The 18,414-nt window shown below is 41.2% G+C and overlaps 2 protein-coding genes across 2 annotated transcripts; both read right to left on the reverse strand.

Annotated features, from left to right (window-relative positions):
* Nucleotides 1-4,692: 4,692 nt before the first annotated feature.
* On the reverse strand, nt 4,693-5,655 carry LOC133367786 (olfactory receptor 14A16-like). Its single transcript, XM_061591889.1, has one exon. The coding sequence runs from the start codon at nt 5,653-5,655 to the stop codon at nt 4,693-4,695; it is 963 nt and encodes a 320-aa protein (XP_061447873.1).
* Nucleotides 5,656-16,930: 11,275 nt separating this feature from the next.
* Nucleotides 16,931-18,414, reverse strand: LOC133367787 (olfactory receptor 14A16-like). The gene is made up of 2 exons (XM_061591890.1): nt 18,409-18,414; nt 16,931-17,914 (listed from the first exon to the last, which is right to left on the reverse strand). The coding sequence occupies exons 1-2, from the start codon at nt 18,412-18,414 to the stop codon at nt 16,931-16,933; spliced, it is 990 nt and encodes a 329-aa protein (XP_061447874.1).

The raw sequence follows: 18,414 nt of genomic DNA on the forward strand, positions 1-18,414 counted from the left end.
TTTCTTTGTATCTGCCATTATGTACAGTACTGTAATACTGTACTACTGTACTGAACTGCACTGCACTGTACTGTATGAAATTGTGAAGCCAAACAATTGAAGGCAAGGGAAAACAATACCAATACCAAGAGGCAGCCCCCCCCACACACACACACTATTGGGTGTCACAAGCCAGCAGTGGCAAAAGGCAGAACTAATGATGGGCAGAAACAGAGAGACAAGTATTCTGGATTAATTAATTCAGAATAAAGACTACCCTGCTTCAATTTTTACTAGGGTAAAATTTCCAATCCTATGCAAGTCTACTTAGAAGTAGGTCCCACAGATGATACAGTATTTTAAAATTACAATACTGTACTGTTGGCTAATGCAGCAATTCTTTTGGAAAGAAGTGAACACAATTTTGTTTTTTTTCTCAATGTGGGGAGGGAAGTCATAAAACTAGAATCTATTTTATTTTATTTTTTTGTATCGATCAGTTAAAGCAGGAAAGGAAGATGGGATAATGGGACAATGGGGGGACAATTGAGAGGTATAAAATGGGACAATTGAGAGGTAAAAAATTAAATCAGGGTGATCTAAAGAGCATGAGGTGCGCCCACACACATACACACACACACTGCTGCCACCAACCTAGGCCGGGGCAGGCAGTGCTCCGATCGCTGTTAAGTACAGTAGTAAAGTACTGTTAAGAACTTAAATGTATTGTACTGTAAAGATCTTAAATGAGAACCTTTAGGTCAAGAGTCGCTCAAATTGCTCTGATTGCTATGGGGAGATGATGCAACGGGGAGACGACACTTCGGAATGCATGAGGCAAGTAGAACGCAAGTTTGGGCGTTCCGTCAGTGTCCATAAGTGTGAAGTGTGCGTACGTTAAGCGGAGTATGGTGGAGTATGGAGCATGTCCATACTCGCGAGGGTCCGTAAAATGAAGGTACGTAAAGCGGGGTATTCCTGTATACATTTGCATTACGATGACTATATTATTTCCCATGGCCTACAAGAGGTCATACAAGGCGACCAAGGCTGTTTCCATGCCAAAACCAGGCCTGAAACCCGACTGAAATGGATCCAGATAATTGGTCTCATCCAAGAGTGTCTGGAGCTGGCCTGTCACGACTCATTCAAGGACCTTGCCCAGGAATGGAACATTTGCCACCAGCCTAGAGTTATTAAGATTTTCTGGGTCCAGGGAGGGTCTCTTCAGGAGTGGTCTCACTACTGCCTCTTTCAGGCAGCCAGGGACCACCCCCTCTTGCAGAGAAGCATTAATCACTTCCTTGGCCCAGCAAGCTGTTCCATCCCTACTAGATTTGATTGGTTAAGAAAGGCAAGGATCCAGCACAGAAGTGATTGTGCGAACCTGTCCAAGCACCTTGGCAACATCCTCAAGCTGTACCAACTGAAACTCATCCAAGAAATCAGGACAAGGCTGTGCTCTGGATACCTCACTTGATTCACCTGCTATAACGCTGGAGTCTAAGTCCTGACGGATGCTAAAGATTTTATCCTGGAACTGCCTTGCAAATTCATTACAGCGGGCCTCAGATGGTTCTGCCATGTTCCTGGGGCCAGAGTATAATAGCCTCCAGACAATTCTGAAGAGCTCCTCTGGGTGGCAGATTGATGATTTGATACTGGCAGCAAAATATTGGTTTTTTGCTGCCCTCACTGCCCCTAAATACAGCTTACCATAGGCACTTTCCAGTGTATAATTGCTTCCCCCAGGAGTTTGTCTCTATATGCACTCAAGCCGTTTCCTATGTTGTTTCATCGCTTTCAGCTCTGGGGCATACCATGGAGCCGTACGAGCTCTACACAAGAGAGGGCGCTCAGGAGCAATCATGACAACAGCCTGGGTCATTTCTGTATTCCACAGTTCAACCAGGGTTTCAATAGGAGCGCCAGCACTATCAGCCGGAAAACTTCCCAGAGCCCTTTGGAAATCATCGAGATCCATTAGTCTCTGGGGACGGACCAACTTAATAGGTCCCCCACCCACCCAGCCACCCTGTTGTAGGAAGAAAGCCCCTGAAGTCTGCAATTCTAAACACACTTACTAAGGGACTAAGCCCCATAGAATTCAACAGTACTTCTCAGTGGATAGTGTGAGGATTGTGCTATTGGTAAGGCTTAACTAGGGATGCTCTGCAATGATATCCTTATCTAAGCAGCATTGGCAACCCCCTGACTGGAATGCCCTGCCTGCATTTTAAAGTGTCTGCTCCAAATTTCTTTACAGACTTGACCCTTCACTGCAGAGAGAGGTTTGAGAAATGTGTAAGAGTTAAAAAGATTCTCTATGGTTTCCTGCCTATTCCTGCTATAAACTCACTTTGACAGTCAACCCATTCCCAGTGAGTAATAATTGACAGAGAGAAACTACACATGGTCTAGTCTAGAACTCGGAAAAGTTACTTTCTTGAACTACAGTTCCCATCAGCCCAATCCAGTGGCCATGCTGGCTGGGGCTGATGGGAGTTGTAGTGTTAAAAAATAACTTCCCCAAGCTCTGGTTTAGTCTACCTTCACTTTAGGAACAACAGCAGTTGAAGCCACAGTTCCCAGTATGTGAATTCTCTTTTACTACTGTTGGGCAAGAAACAACCATGATGCAAATAACAAGATGCATCATCAGTGGGATTAAGGGGGTTGAGCTGACCACATGGAACCTCTGTTCTTTCTATGGATGTAAGGGAGTAATGTCAGAGGTAAATGAAATGCAAACAGAAAAAGAAAAAGACAGTGATGATTTCCTAAATACAATACCATACCATCCACAACAAGATACCTATGAGTAAAACAGAAAACTCAGCATCTCTCAACCAGTCAGGGTTCCTAATCGAAACTAAATAAATCCTGGCAGCCAGTCAGTCAAGGTCACAGAAATCCCCATGCAGCACAACCTGACCCCGGGGCTACAGTTAGTGCAGAATGCTGCGACACTTACTATCATGAGTGAGATCCTATCAGCAAATAATACCTGTTCTCTGAAATCTGCATTGGTTGCTGATTTCTTACCATGCCAAGTTCCATGTTATGGGTTTCACATAGTATTTGTTTTGCTGTTGTAAGAAATTTATGTTGAAATTTATGTTGAAAGTCCCCATATTTCCCTGAGAACTATTTCCATGATCAAAGAGTGCAAGGCAAGAAATAAAAGAGGAAACATAAAAATGAAGAAATTGCAGAACACTGAATTCATACCATGCATCATAGCACTTTGAGGAATAAAATACATTAATGTTCTCCCCCCCCCCCAGTATAAAATATAAGTTGTTTCTGGGAGGCAACATCTGCCTCCCAGAAAGAAGATCAGCACAGTGGGAAAGTCAGCCTCATCCATCATCCATCAACCAGTGGATTCATGATTGCTGTATTGTGTTGGTATTCAACCTGTTGTAGTCTACTTTGAGAATCACTCAACTGAACAGGAGGGTTTTTTTTTTTAAATAGATACATATATGATTGATAGCCAGGCCATAAGCTCTGAGAAAGAAAATTGTGAATGGTGTAACTGAGCTGAAGGAATACAAGAAGACCAATTTTTGATATAGGTGGAATTTTGAATCTACATACCTGTGGATGTTTTAAATGACCCTGAAGAGTGCCTCAAACACAACAACTTTGACAAAGCATTTTTTTATATCTTTGTTTCTCATGCTGTAGATTATTGGACTGAACATGGGTGGAAAAATAGCATGAAATAGAAATGGAGTGCCTTTAAGTCGATCTTGACTGATGGCAACCCTATGAATAGGGTTTTAATGGTAAGTGGTATTCAGAGAGGGGTTGCCATTGCCTCCCTCTGAGGCTAGTCCTCGCCAGCTGGCTAACCAACAGGCCTGGAGTGGTTGCTGGTTTACCAAAATATATTTGCATAGATACAGTATACTCAAGATAAATTTGACAGTTAATAAATGTCAGTTCTTTTAAAAACACTCTCAAATGAACAAATCATTTTATTCTTAGAAGTTTCCCCTCCCCCAATTTGTAGTGTCTGTATAGGCCTAATCAGTTATCTCAAAAATGTTAAAAATAAAAAAAATGTATTTCTCAAAATATATAGAAATGTTATGGGTGTGAGCCATCTCAGGTTAGGCCTTATTCAACACAATACGAGATAATTTCTGTTTGGGGGAAATTAGCAAAAACACATATAAGTACAAAACAAATACATATTTTATGAGAAACATATAAAATGGGTATTTTAAGTGGACATGTGCGCAGTTTAGTAAATGCACACTTGTGGTGAAATGAATACAATTTAATTGTATTTCGTTTGGGGCATTTAAGAAAAACTACCAAAAATGATATAGAACATATCATTGATTTTTGCTCCATGAATATCTGGATATGACTGGAATACAATACATTACCATTCTGATGGACTCTTCTAATACAAGCCTTTTTTTAAACCAGACAATAACTGCTATTATCATTATGGGAGAAGATGTCACCATCCATGTTGAATGTCTCCATATTTCCCTGGGAACTATTCTCATGATCAAGGAGTACAAGAGAAGAAATAATATAGGAAACATAAAAAGAAATTGCAGAACACTGAATTCACCCCATGCATCATATAACTTGAGGAATAAAGTATGCATGTTCTTTCTTTCTTTCTTTCTTTCTTTCTTTCTTTCTTTCTTTCTTTCTTTCTTTCTTTCTCAGCATAATATATGTTATCTACATACCTATGGATGTTGTAAATGACCCTGAAGAGTGCCTCAAACACAACAACTTTGACAAAGCATTTTTTACTTCTTTGTTTCTCATGCTGTAGATTATTGGATTGAACATGGGTGGAACAATAGTATACATCACAGTTAATACAAAGTCCAGATAAGATGGAGTGTTAGAGGGAGGCCTGAGGTAAGCAAAAGATGCAGTGAAGCAAAGTATGGAGAAGACAATGAGGTGGGGTAGGCAAGTGGAGAAGGCTTTTTTCCTTCCCTGAGTGGAAGTGATTTTCAGAACAGCAGTGAAGATGTGGACATAAGTGACAACAACATACACAAAGCAGCTAAACCCAAGGATAACACTCATCACAACAATGCCAGTTTCTATTAAGTATAAGTGAGAGCAGGCAAGTGTAAGTAACTGTGGGATCTCACAGAAGAAATGACTAATAGCATTTGAGCAAAAAGGGGTTGCAAAAGTTCCACTAGTGTGCAGCACTGCATAAACAAATCCAGCAATCCACACAGCAGCAACCATCTTGGTGCAGGCTATTCTGTTCCTCACCATTTCATATTGCAACGGATTGCAAATGGCAACATACCGATCATATGCCATGACCGTGAGGAGAAAGAAATAAGAGCCTGCAAAGAAGAGATATCCAAAAACCTGGACCACACATCCAGTATAAGAAATGTGCCTATTCATGAGGGAATTGACCATGGATTTGGGAACAGTTACTGAAACAGTGCCTATGTTCTGGATGGCCAGGTTCATCAGAAAGAAGTACATGGGAGTATGAAGGTGATGATCAAACGCTACTGCAGAGATGATGAGAAGATTCTCTGATAGAATTGCCAGGTACAATCCCAGGAACAGAAGGAAGTGCAGCATCTGCAGTTCCCGGATTGCTGAGAATTCAAGCAGCAGAAACACAGAGACGTAGGATTTGTTGTCTAAATTTTCATTCATTACTGAAATGCTTCCCATCTATGGAGAAAACAGAACAATGAATGCTAAATCAAATTATGTTCTGATAACCAATATTTAAATATGGGGTTTGCTGCCTACTTCCAGTTCACTTATATTCCATTGTTTGTTCCCAATGCACCCTTTTTTAGTTCTAGCTTGCTTTTCAATTGCCATTTTGATCCACTAACTTTTTTTATTTGCAGAATAAAAAATAAAGTAAATTTCATGTAAATGCTTAAAGAAAATTACAGTGTTGCACATGATTTTTCTCCCGTTTACATGTCAGTTAGGCAGATGTTTGCTTTTGAGTCTATCTCTTGCCTTGAGTTAAGCAGATGTGCTGATTAATGCTTGGGTAGGGAATGGGATTATTATTTTTTCTTCTCCTGTCTGCTTGCTCACTGATATTTGTGTCATCCTCAATTTATTCCACTGGAGAATTCTCAGTACCCTCCACAAACTGCAGTATTTTCCACAATTATTTTTAGGGGAGACGCGTTAAACTTCTGTAATTATGCACACACCGATACACCTTTTTATTAGACTCACTGTATTTCACATTTCTTCCCATTATTGTGTAACAATGTCAGTGTTGAAGAACCATCCTGCCACCTTCTGTTTGAAACACAAAAGGTTGTCTTCACCATCACGTGACATTAGCCCCTAAAAAGGCTTTGAAATGAATAAAAATAAATTTGACAAAGATTTCTAGGATGGATAATGAAAGAAATATAATTTTCTAAGTTATGCTCTCTGTAGAAACAGAAGTAACACAGGAAAGAAGCAAAGTAACAAGAACACCAACCAACATACAAAAAATGTAATTCACCATCTTTGGAGATGCAGTCCTGATTACCGGTGGTGCCACTACTCACCATATACTGAGAGGCATATGTCACCACATTCTCCCAGGCTACACAGGATGTGGATTGGGGTGTGAAAAACCAACGAAACTTGTGTTTGCATTTTTACAAATGTGTAGAGCAGTACAATTTCTCAGAGAGGTCAGGTCTCCTGTTCCCATGGTGCATTCACTATAACTGCCCAATTTCCCTGCTTTTTAAAATTTGATAGAAATATCTGTGGGCTATAGGTACATTCTTAAAACGCAAGATTTGTTGCCTATTAGTGAACTCTTGTGGCTGTATAATATATATATATATGAACGTAATTGTGATTAACCAAACAGAGGTTTTTATTATATTAACAAAACGTTTCCGCTTCCGCCTTCATCAGCTGCCAACATACAAATGCTGTTACCAAGGTGGCAGTTCTAGAGCTTTGAGGATGGAATGCTCAGAGGGGCTTCACTTGCAGAAGCTAAGTGGTGGTGGTACTGTCCTCCAGGTTCAGGCCATGTGGTGCCAATGTGTCCAGAGAGTAAATCCAAAAGTTCTCCCTTTTGGTCAATGCTGCTGGATCTGCTGGCATCTTTATCGCTGTAATGGAAAGTCCAACAGGCTGTGACCCGTGATGTTACAATGCTTTGCAACTGGTTGCTCCACTTTTTTGTCAAAATTGCCGACTTGTGGTTCCTGAAGTGCGTGCGTAGGTACCTTTTCTATTGTACTGATATTGGACTGTTATATCTGTTTTTAATATAGTTTTTAACTGAAACTTAAGCATTTGTTGTAAATCACTTTAGAATTTTTTTTACATGTAAGTGATTAACAAATTGATTAACCTGAACACAATTTAACATTTTTTTTTCTGGAGCCGTCACTGGTTAAGTATCTATTAAAACTGAACCCATTTGTAAAGAGAGTGCTAAAGTGTTAATGGTTCTCCATTCACTGTATTTTTATGTGTTGTCTCTACTCAGTTCTACTTAGAGAAAGCCCATGGAAATTAATGGCCATGACATATCTACTGGGAGTAGAACTTGGAGCTGCATATAATTCCTTGATTTGTCACGAGCTATTGAAGATAGGATGTCCCTTATATCTTTTTTTGTTGAGGGGGAGGTAATTCTGGCCTTAAAAGGTGATGGTGTAAAACTGCTGAACAATCTTTTTATTGATTTATCAAAATGTCTGTAACACTTGATTGTAATAAAACTTCAAAGCAGTTTACTGTAATATAAAACTTTGAAATGATCAATAAAAGACAGAATAGCCTTATCTAAACAGAATTGTTTTAAGCAAGCACTGGGAAGAGTACATGAAGGCTCCTGCCTGATGTCAACAGGCAGAGGGTTTGTGCAGTCTTGCTAAGCTGTTCTATACACTAGGTGAAGATTATATACTGTAGATTCCAGGAGAGAGAATATAACAAGCAGGATGTCCTATCCTGCACAGATGTAATGTAGTTTTGTTGTCTGCATTCAGCCCTCAGAAAATTACACAGGTGATCAATAAAGTTATAATGCTGAAAATAACTTACATTTTTTCTTCATTGAAAGTAAATTTCCAGATGTGATTTCTTCTTTACACTTCAGCCTCTTTAGAGTGTTCTGCATTCTTCAAGTCACCAATAACAAGTTTGCGCATCCATGCAGTTGAAGATGTCTATATACCCTTGCAGTATGAAGCTTTTACCATGGGGTGGAGCATATAAGATTTTTCATTTGTAGTGGCTTGGTCTCAGGAGTCCAACACAACACAACTTAATAATTGTGTTCCTTGAGACTTGGACCCAAGAGTCTGAGACAAATCAGCAATCAAGTCATGCAGACAAAATAACTTTCTGGACTGTACTTCTGCTAATAGCAGTTGCCAGCTAGTAGCTCAGTGCTGTTAGGTACATGAGAATGATAAAGCAAACATGAAGAGAATTGTCTTCTGAACTACTGTTAAAAATTGATTTTTAAAATACTTGTTTTCGATTTTAAATTTAAATGTTTTACTGATTTTATCCTTGTTTATCAACAATATCCTCTTTTTATTCCTAGGCCCCTTTCCTGATTTGCTAGGGGACATCTCTGGGATTCAAAACCTAATCCTATTTGTCCAGTGTGGCCCATCATATCTAGGGAGGAGGATGGAAATGGACCACTTCAGGGTCCATTTCTACTCATCTCTATTACTTAGGGGCTTAAAATGTCTCCCTATTGGTCCACAGTTGGGTGATATATCCATAAAGAGATCACATACCTCTATGGACCCAATCTGGAGAGGGGGCTGGAAGTGGAATCATTTGGCTTACATTTCCTGCACTCCATTTTGATTTAGGGCTTATCCAAACGGAGCGGGATAATCCACGGTTTCCATATTCGGTTTGTCATCTGATAGTCCTCACTTTGCCTTTTAGTTCGCTCTTTCCCAATTAAAAAAATGCTTTTTTGCACCCGCACACACAGCGGTAAGACCCCTATATTCTTTTCGCTTTTTCCAAGCTCCACTTCTAAAACCTCCCCCATCAACCAATTGGTCAGCAAAAAAATGATGTATGCTCCTCTCCCCCTTTGCAACGAAGCACAATATGGCTGTAAAGGAGTTCTCGCCTCGGAAGGAAAGGCTGCTGGTTGGTTTCATGCCTGCCTTCCCATGGAGAATGAAATTGACAAAGCTTACGGGAGCAGGCTTGAAACCGACCAGAAGCCCTTTTCTTAATAATAATAATAATAATAATAATAATAATAATAATAATAATAATAATAATAATGATAATTTATTTCTGAGTCGCCTATCTGGCCGAATTAATGGCCACTCTAGGCGACGTACATTAATACACTAAAATACAATATAAAATAGATAAGACCATCAATCATCTAACCCACTCTTCTAGTTAATAACACGTTAACAACTAACCCATCCCAGAAATCCCATAGGCCTGCCTGAATAGCCAGGTCTTCAAGGCTCGGCGGAAACTAATTAAGGAGGGGGCATGATGAAGATCAAACGGGAGGGAATTCCAGAGGGTGGGGGCCACAATTGAAAATGCCCTCTCTCTGGTCCGCACCAACCTTGCTGTTTTAGTTGGTGGAACCGAGAGGAGGTCCTGTGTGGCTGATCTCGTCAGGCGGCATGATTGGTGATGCTGGAGGCACTCCTTCAGATAAACCTGTCTTGTTTGCATTTGCGATATTACACTTAAATGAATGTATGCTTTTCTACCTTTATTGATATTTAAGGAGATACACACACTGGCAATGCACTTATTTCTCCAAAAAAGCAAGAAATGTGTCCCCCCCTCCTTCTCCCTTTCCTTCCCATGAAGAATGAAATTGACAAAGCTTTCCAGAGCAGACTTGAAACTGACCAGAAGCCCTTTTCTTGTTTGCATTTGCGATATTACACTTAAACAAATGTATGCTTTTCTGATTTGAAGCAAAAACCCCAGCAAGTAGAATGAAATTGACAAGGCTTTCGGAGGCAGGGTGAAACTGACCACCCCCCTTTCTCGCTTGCTGTGCATTGCAGACCTCACCCAGAGTGGCCACCCAGTTTGCAGGCTGGCAAAAAATAGAATGCATCTGCACAGTAGTTGCAGCCCCCCCTAACACCCCACCATTGTGATGATTGGTTCAATTTTCCCAGGCTTATTCTCGCACATGCACAAAAGTGCAGATACGTGATTGGCTGGAATGAGGAGAAGGGGCAAGGGGAAATGCCCAAGAACTGCCCATCAGCTGTAAAGTCCACGGTATTGCATCCTAACTCCTGAAGGCACAGCAGATGATTCCCGAATTTAAACAGCAAATCACATTTTTGCCGGTATTGCAAGGAGCGGATTTAATCCGCGAAAATGCGTAACAGCGTGAGACGTCATTTGGACGACCAAAAAATAATGAACACACATAGCGGGCATGTCACACATTTTGCAGTCGTCTGGATGAGCCCTTAGAGAAATGAAACTTCATGAGTTCACTGAAGACCACATGCTCATAGAGGGGAAACATGCCTTCCCTGTTGACGACCCTTCATTTAGTGGTGGAATATCTGGGGTGGGGAAGCCAGTGATATCATCAAACAGAAGGAGGTTGTGCTAAATTAACAGGAGCTGTGCTTTCTGTACTACTGACATGATACCAAAGGGATTCTTGAGGAAAGAGGAAAGCAAGCATCACTGGCCTATGGATTGGTTGCCATGTTTTACTTCCTGGGAGGCAGGGGGTTTAGAACAGAGCTTGGAAAAGTTACTTTTTTGAACTACAACTCCCATCAGCCCAAGCCAGCATGGCCACTGGGTTGGGCTGATGGCAGTTGTAGTTCAAAAAAGTAACTTGTCCAAGCTCTGGTTTAGACACTCAAAGACCGTTGGTGCTCTGGCTGGTGGCAGAGGCCATAATATATACCTCCATTTGTTTCCACAGTGCTCAATATGCCAATACAAAGCTCATTTTCCTCTATGATGAAAAGCACATTCTGCAGTCTTGTATGCTTTATTTTATGTCTAGCCACAGAAGAAGATAAATAAGTTCAGTCAAGGATTAAAATGGTTAGGCTGAATGTTGGCTTCTGCAGCAACAGCCCAAGGACCAAAGAACACCGAGAAGCTGTGCCCTGTCTTCTAAGAAGACAGCCCCATAATGCTGCAGAAACCGAACTTTTACTCTCCAATCTCTTCACCTGCCAGACTCCACACCACAAGAGGTGATCAGCTGCAGCTTGATTGCCTCTAATCACCTTAAAAAGGACAGCTAGACCTCTCTGCAGGTCCTCCAAGAACAAGTCACAACCCATAATGGAAAGATGAATTCTATCATCACTTAACAAATGGGATGCATTGTAAGCAAATCCAGACTGGTACACTGCACAAAATCATTTTCACTGAGGATAATTACTAAAACATGAGGACAGGGTCCAGTAGAATAGACCCTGTATACTGTAGGAAGAAATCTCCCCCCCACACACACACACACAGGACATTCCCCTCTGAGTTTCCCACTGCAGCATGACCCAGGCTGAAAGCTGCAACTGTGTCCTGACTTGAGACAAGCCAGCCCTCTGGTGGGCCCAGAAAAGAATGGAGAGTCTACACAGGACAATGTGTAAAGGAACCGGAAGGTGAACCAAACCTGAAAAAAGATGAAAAGGACAATTAACAGGAGGCAAATGCCGACTAGTACCTAACATAGACGTTGAATGCAGCAGACTGCCATCTGCCTATGGCCTGGGTCACATCTGGGGGGAGGCCTGTGACGCCCTTCCCAGGCTCTCCCTGTCAGGTTCCTACTTGCGCGTGGCTACTGCCTGTCACTAGGCACCACCAGGGACTCCACCAGTCCGGACTGTCCTTTTTTATTGTTTCTCTCCCCGCTCTAGCACAGATCTCAACAGATCCCCCTGCTAGGCAACCACCAGTCACGTCCTAATACTAGTATTCCCAGAGACTCTGAATACTGGTATTGTTATTCTCTTCACCGCTGCCACCATTTGTTACAGTTCCCCTTCAGCCTTGGTCATTACCTTACCCTCCCTTCTGGTCTGTGAAACCCCAGCCAAGGATCAGGCCTTTGGTAAACCAAATTAAGTATTTATTAAAGATAACAAAGCTAACAAGATTAACAAGATTTCTTCTTAAGGCACATAAGCATATGGTTTTACTCAATACTAATCCGAACTCCACCCCCCTCCTTCTCCACTCTCTCCTGGCAAACAACTCTCTAAACCCCACCAAACAACCCACTCTTTCTCTTCTCCCCCCAGATTCCACTCTCACTCTTCCTTTTATACGTTCAGCCATTTTAAACACTCAGCCAATCATCTAGCATTCTACTGCCCATTCACTCCCCCTCCTCTTTCACTCCACTTACCATGTATCTTCTAAACAACCAACACTTACCATATATACATTAATATAGGAACATCACAAGGCCCACGAGAACTGTGGCAGTAGCCACCTCATTTGGAATGAGTGAAGACCAAATGCCCTAGGCACTTGCCCACTAGCTAACAAGGGTTTCCGTAACATGGACCAACACTGATACTGTGTCAGGGCGGACCTGTCCTGGTGAATGAACAAACAGCCTTGGCCACTGGCACTGGAAGAACAATAAGCCAGCATAGCTGCCACAGAGCATAAGTTCAACAGAGGGCATGAGCCCAACACTATCAGCCTTGTTCGCCGCCCTGGGCTCCTGCAGGGAGGAAGGGCAGGATATAAATCAAATAATAAATAAACAAACAAAGCAATCAATCAGTCAATCCCACCCTTGCTTCTTTGGTCTGTCTTAGACCTATTCAGAGTAAGCTGTATGGAGGAATCAGAAATAACACAATCCCCAGAACACAAGGACCTGCCAAACACATCATTCTTGGAAGATGCCTGGAGCTCCCTAGGACCTAGGACCACATAAAAGGCAGTAAGAGCTTCTGGTGCAAACAGGTCGGCCTCATAGAGGGAAGAGCAAAATTGGCCGAACCTGGGCAGCAGCTGTAGGCTTATGTCTGGGGTAATAGGCTTATGCTTATCAGGAATTGCAGGGCTGGAGCATGCCCAACCTTCCAACATCTTCCTGATCCTGAAGTCTGAGGTAAACTCCCTCATTTCTTCTGCCTTAGAAACAAAAGTCAGAGCAGATAAATTACCCGCAATGGTGCCCACTGCCCTGCCAGAAGTCTTAAGGGACACCATGAACTGCATTAAGTGATCCGCTGAGATGGGACATTCCTGAGGCAAGCCCTGCAAAACCCTGAACTGCTGAAATCCCTTACAGCTGTAATGGTAAGTCCATCCAGTCCTGGCTGCTAATGCTGGCTTGATGGCTGCATGGCCCTGTAACTCCCAAGGCTCCACAGGTAAGCTGGCATTGGTGTAGGGTCGGGAGATGTGTGAGGAGCTAACTCCCAGAAATGCTCCATCTGGAAGCGAGAGAGGGCATCAGCTGTGCAGTTTAGAAGGCCCAGAACATGCCGAGCTACAAACAAGTTATTAAAATGCAAACACTGGAAAACAAATGCCTGTACCAGATGCATCACCTGAATGGATTTAGAGGTCTGGGCATTAACAACACACACTGTGTCCTGATTGTCAGACCAGAACTGGACAATCTGGTTCTGAAAAGCCTAGGGCCATAAGTGCACAGCTACAAGAATGCTAAATCAGTAGTGACCCCAGCATCTTGCCATGCCTGTGACCACTAGTCTGCTCTAAAGACGACCCTGAAGCCCAGAACCCCTGTAGCCTCAGACATCACCTGCAGCTCAGTCTCAAGCAGCAACTTCCAAAAAGAGGGGTCTTATATTCCTTGAGGAAGGCAAGCCACATGCATAAGTCCTCCCTTATGCCAGCAGATACCCTAATAAAATGAGCCCGTGAATGAACAGCCCTCATTGCATCACGAAGATGCCTGAGGAATGCCCTGCCGGGTGATATCACTTTAGACGCAAATACTAGATGCCCCACCAACTCTTGTAGTTGTAGCAAAATCAGGTTTTGAACTACCATCGGCTTGCCCAACTGTATGCCAGCAAATTGTCAGCAGGCAGCTGAGAGGATTGGGAAACTATGTCAAGCTGGATGTCCAAGAACATAAGGGAAGTAGTTGGACTCTTGGATTTTTCCTGTTCCAAAGGAACTCCCAGTTCCTCTGAGAGGTTTGAGAAAGTATTGATTAAGTGGGAACACTGGGAGGTACCAACTGCCCCAACAAACAAGAAATTGTCCAAGTAATGGGCAGTGATGAAAGAACCAGACCTGACCCTCAACTCCGATTCAGGGAAGATGTTGAGAGCTTCAAAGGCTGAGCAAGAGACAGAACAGCCCATGGGCATTGCCCTGTTAACATAGTATTTGCCCTGAAGCCTGAAGCCCAGAAGGTCAACATCTGGCGGGTGAACAAGGAGCAGGCATCTGGCCAACAATGCTCCACCCTGACCCACTGCACTACCCTGACCATCTTATCAAATGAGGTGTAACACACAGGCACATTTCCTGTGAGATACCGTTGTTTACAGACCTCGCCCCTTTTGGGAAGGACAAGTTATGTATTAGGCGGAATTCCCCAGACTGCTTCTTGGGGACAATGCCCAAAGGAAAAACATGAAGCCCAAGTATAGGGGGGCAGGAATATGGACCAGAAACATAAATTTGTCTAAATTGTCACTGGTACAGATGTATTTCAGCAGTAGAGTGGGTGAAACCCAGCAGTTTGACAAAGTGTTTTAATCCCTTTGTTTCTCCTGCCATAGGTTTGCTTCCCCAAACAATATTTGTGTTGCACTGACATTGTCCTGTAAATATTTTTATTATTTATTTTTTAATTTATATATTATTAATCATTGCTAAGGTTTTTAACATCTATCTATCTATCTCAGAGCTTGGAAAAGTTCCTTTTTGAAACTACAGCTCCCATCATCCCCAGCCAGCATGGCCACTGGATTGGGCTGATGGGAGTTGTAGTTCAAAAAAGTAACTTTTCCAAGCTCTGATCTATCTATCTATCTATCTATCTATCTATCTATCTATCTATCTATCTATCTATCTATCTATCTATCTATCTATCTATCTATCTATCTATCTATCTATCTATCTATCTATCTATCTATCACATTTATATCCCACCTTTCCTCCAAGGAGCTCATGGTGACATACAAACATACAAATAAGTGACCCATTGGATAGTAGAGAAGCGGAATAGAAATATTTTAAATAAATAAATGACACAAATAAACATGGTTCTCTCACTCCAATTTTAAATTTGAAGCAGGCATTATGGATTATTTTATTATTATATCTTGTAAAATGCTGTACACTGCCTTAAAGGGACAATTTCACTCTAAAAGATTGTGGCTCAGTTCCCATGTAACACTGAGCCAAATCATGGCAAGAACAAACCTTAGTTTCAGCTCATGGTTTATCTGGAGTGAGACAAACCAAGAGCCCAGGTTTGGATGCAATGCTGAGCCGAACCCCAGCTTACCCCAGGGTGGTGCAGCAGCAGGATGCAGGGAAGCACAGAGACTGTGATCCTCACTTTGGGAACTTTTACATTTGCTTAAATGTTGTAAGCAATGGTTTGGTTTTTTTTTTTTTAATTAATTAGTATTTTTATAGTACAGGCAAGTATACACTAATAATGAAAAGTCAATCAAACCAAGGTATATAGAGATCTCAAACATAATCTATTTTATTCAATATATCCATTCTTGCTATTCTTTCGTAAGGAGCTATGAATTGTAGATGGTATTAGTGTTTATCTTAAAATCATCTATTTGATTTTTGTTGTATTGTATTTTAAAACTTTCATTCTAAACCACTTTTCTGGGAGGTGGGGCGATGAACAAATTGAATAAACTAAACCTAACCTAACCTAACCATTCATTCTGGTGTCGTCTTGGATCAACAATTTATTATTTTTTTATTCAATTTCCATCTGCTGTATCTCTTTTTGTTATCTCCAATAATATTTCTACTCAGAGTAGACCCATTGAATCAATGGTGATGACTCACTTTGGTGCACTGATTTTAATAAGTCTGTTTTGAATAGAAATCAGTTGGATGCAATACTTTGATTTGCCATGCTGAAAACCATGACATGCAAGGTGTACCAATAGGCTTGTGTACTCCAGCCCCCATGGGAACGTGTGTGTAGGGGGGAGGGGACCACTACCATCATATTGCAAAGGGAGGCACATTCAAAGAACCAACAGGGCTGGAGCGGTTGCTGGTTTACCAAAATAAACACTCAGATATATTCAAGGTAAGTTTGACAGTTAATAATTGTCAAACATTTTCCCCACTTTTTATTTATTTTTAAAAGCCTTCTCAAATGAACACGTTTAACTCTTAGATATCTCCCCTCCCCCAGTTTGCTGTGATTTCATAGGCCTAATCAGTTAGCTCAAAAATGTTAAAATTAGAAGATGTATTTCTCAAAATATACAGAAATTTTATGGGTGTGAACCATCCTAGGTTAGGCCATATTCAACAGAATTCTATGAGATAATTTTTATTTTTCAGAAAATTCACAAGAACACATATACATACAAAAATGCATATTTTCTGAGAAATCACGTACAAAATGTGTATTTTAGGAGGACATGTATGCACTTTAGAAAATGCACACTTGTGTGGAAGTGCATTCAGTTTAAATGTGTTTCTTTTTGTTCATTACATTATCATTGTAATGGATTATTTTTTTTAATCTGACAAAAATTGCAATTATCATTGTGGTAAAATATATCACCACCTATTTTGAAAGTCCCCATATTTCCCTTTGAACTATTCCCATGATCAAGGAGTGCAAAGGAAGAAATAATATAGGAAACAGAAAAAGGAAGAAATTGCAGAACACTGCATTCACCCCATGCATCTTGGTACTTGAGGAACTCAATAAAATATATGTTTTCTTGCTTGCTTGCTTGCTTGCTCACTATAATATGTAAGTTATCTATATATTTGTGGATGTTGTAAATGACCCTGAAGAGTGCCCCAAACCCAATAACTTAGACAAAGCATTTTTTACTTCTTTGTTTCTCATGCTGTAGATTATTGGATTGAACATGGGTGGAAAAATAGCATACATCACAGTTAATACCAAGTCCAGATGAGATGGAGTGTTAGAGGGAGGCCTGAGGTAAGCAAAACATCCAGTGAAACAAAATACAAAGAAGACTATGAAGTGGGGTAGACAAGTTGAGAAGACCTTTTTCCTTCCCTGAATGGAAGAGATTTTCAGAACAGCACTGAAGATGTGGACATAAGTGACACCAATGTACACAAAGCAGCTCAACGTAAGTATAAAACTCATCACAATAGCTCCAATTTCTATTAAGTGTAAGTTAGAGCAGGCAAGTGGAAGTAACTGTGGGATCTCACAGAAGAACTGATTGATAACATTGGAGCAGAAAGGGGATGCAAAAGTTCCACCAGTGTGCAGCACTGCATAAAGAAATCCAGCAATCCACACAGCACCAACCCTTTTGGTGCAGGCTGCTCTGTTCATCACCATTTCATATTGCAATGGATTGCAAATGGCAATATACCGATCGTATGCCATGACTGTGAGGAGAAAGAAATCAGAGACTGCAAAGAACATGTATCCAAACACTTGGACCACACATCCAACATAAGAAATGTGCCTAGTATTCATGAGGGAATTGACCAAGGATTTGGGAACAATTACTGAAATAGTACCTATGTCCTGGATGGCCAGGTTCATCAGAAAGAAGTACATGGGACTGTGAAGGTGGTGGTCAAAGGCTACTGCAAAGATGATGAGAAGATTCCCTGATACAGTTATCAGGTACAGTCCCAGGAAGAGAAAGAAGTGCAGAATCTGCAGTTCCCGGATTGCTGAGAATTCAAGGAGCAGAAACACAGAGATGTAGGATTTGTTATATAAATGTTCATTCATTACTGAAATGGTTTCCTCCTATGAAAGAAAAGAGAACAATGAATGCTTAACGAAATTATGTTCTTGTAACCAATATTTAAGGATGGGGTTCACTGCCTAGTTCTGGTCCGCTTGCGTTCCGATAGTCCATTGTTCATTCCCAATCCTCCCTTTTCTTATTCCCTCTTGATCTGGAACTTGCTGATTCAATCCACTATTCTTTATTTGCAGAAAAATAATGACATAATTTGTAACAAAAATGCTTACAGAAAATTTCAGTGTTCCATGTGGATGTTTTCCCCCAATTATATATTAATTAGGCAAATAATCCCCTTTGAGTCTGTCTCTTGCTTTGGGCTAACAGATGTGCTGCTTGACGATTTGGTAGGGCATGACATTAGGTTTTTTTCCCCCCTTCTCCTGCCTGATTGCTGCATTGATATTTGCATCATTTATTTATTCCCCTGGTAAATTCTCAGTAAATTCACAGTTTTCCTCCTACTTATTATTATGGGGGAGTGTTATGCCCATACAGTCAT

The sequence above is a fragment of the Rhineura floridana genome, chromosome 11, assembly GCF_030035675.1.
Source record: "Rhineura floridana isolate rRhiFlo1 chromosome 11, rRhiFlo1.hap2, whole genome shotgun sequence".
Taxonomy (NCBI): domain Eukaryota; kingdom Metazoa; phylum Chordata; class Lepidosauria; order Squamata; family Rhineuridae; genus Rhineura; species Rhineura floridana.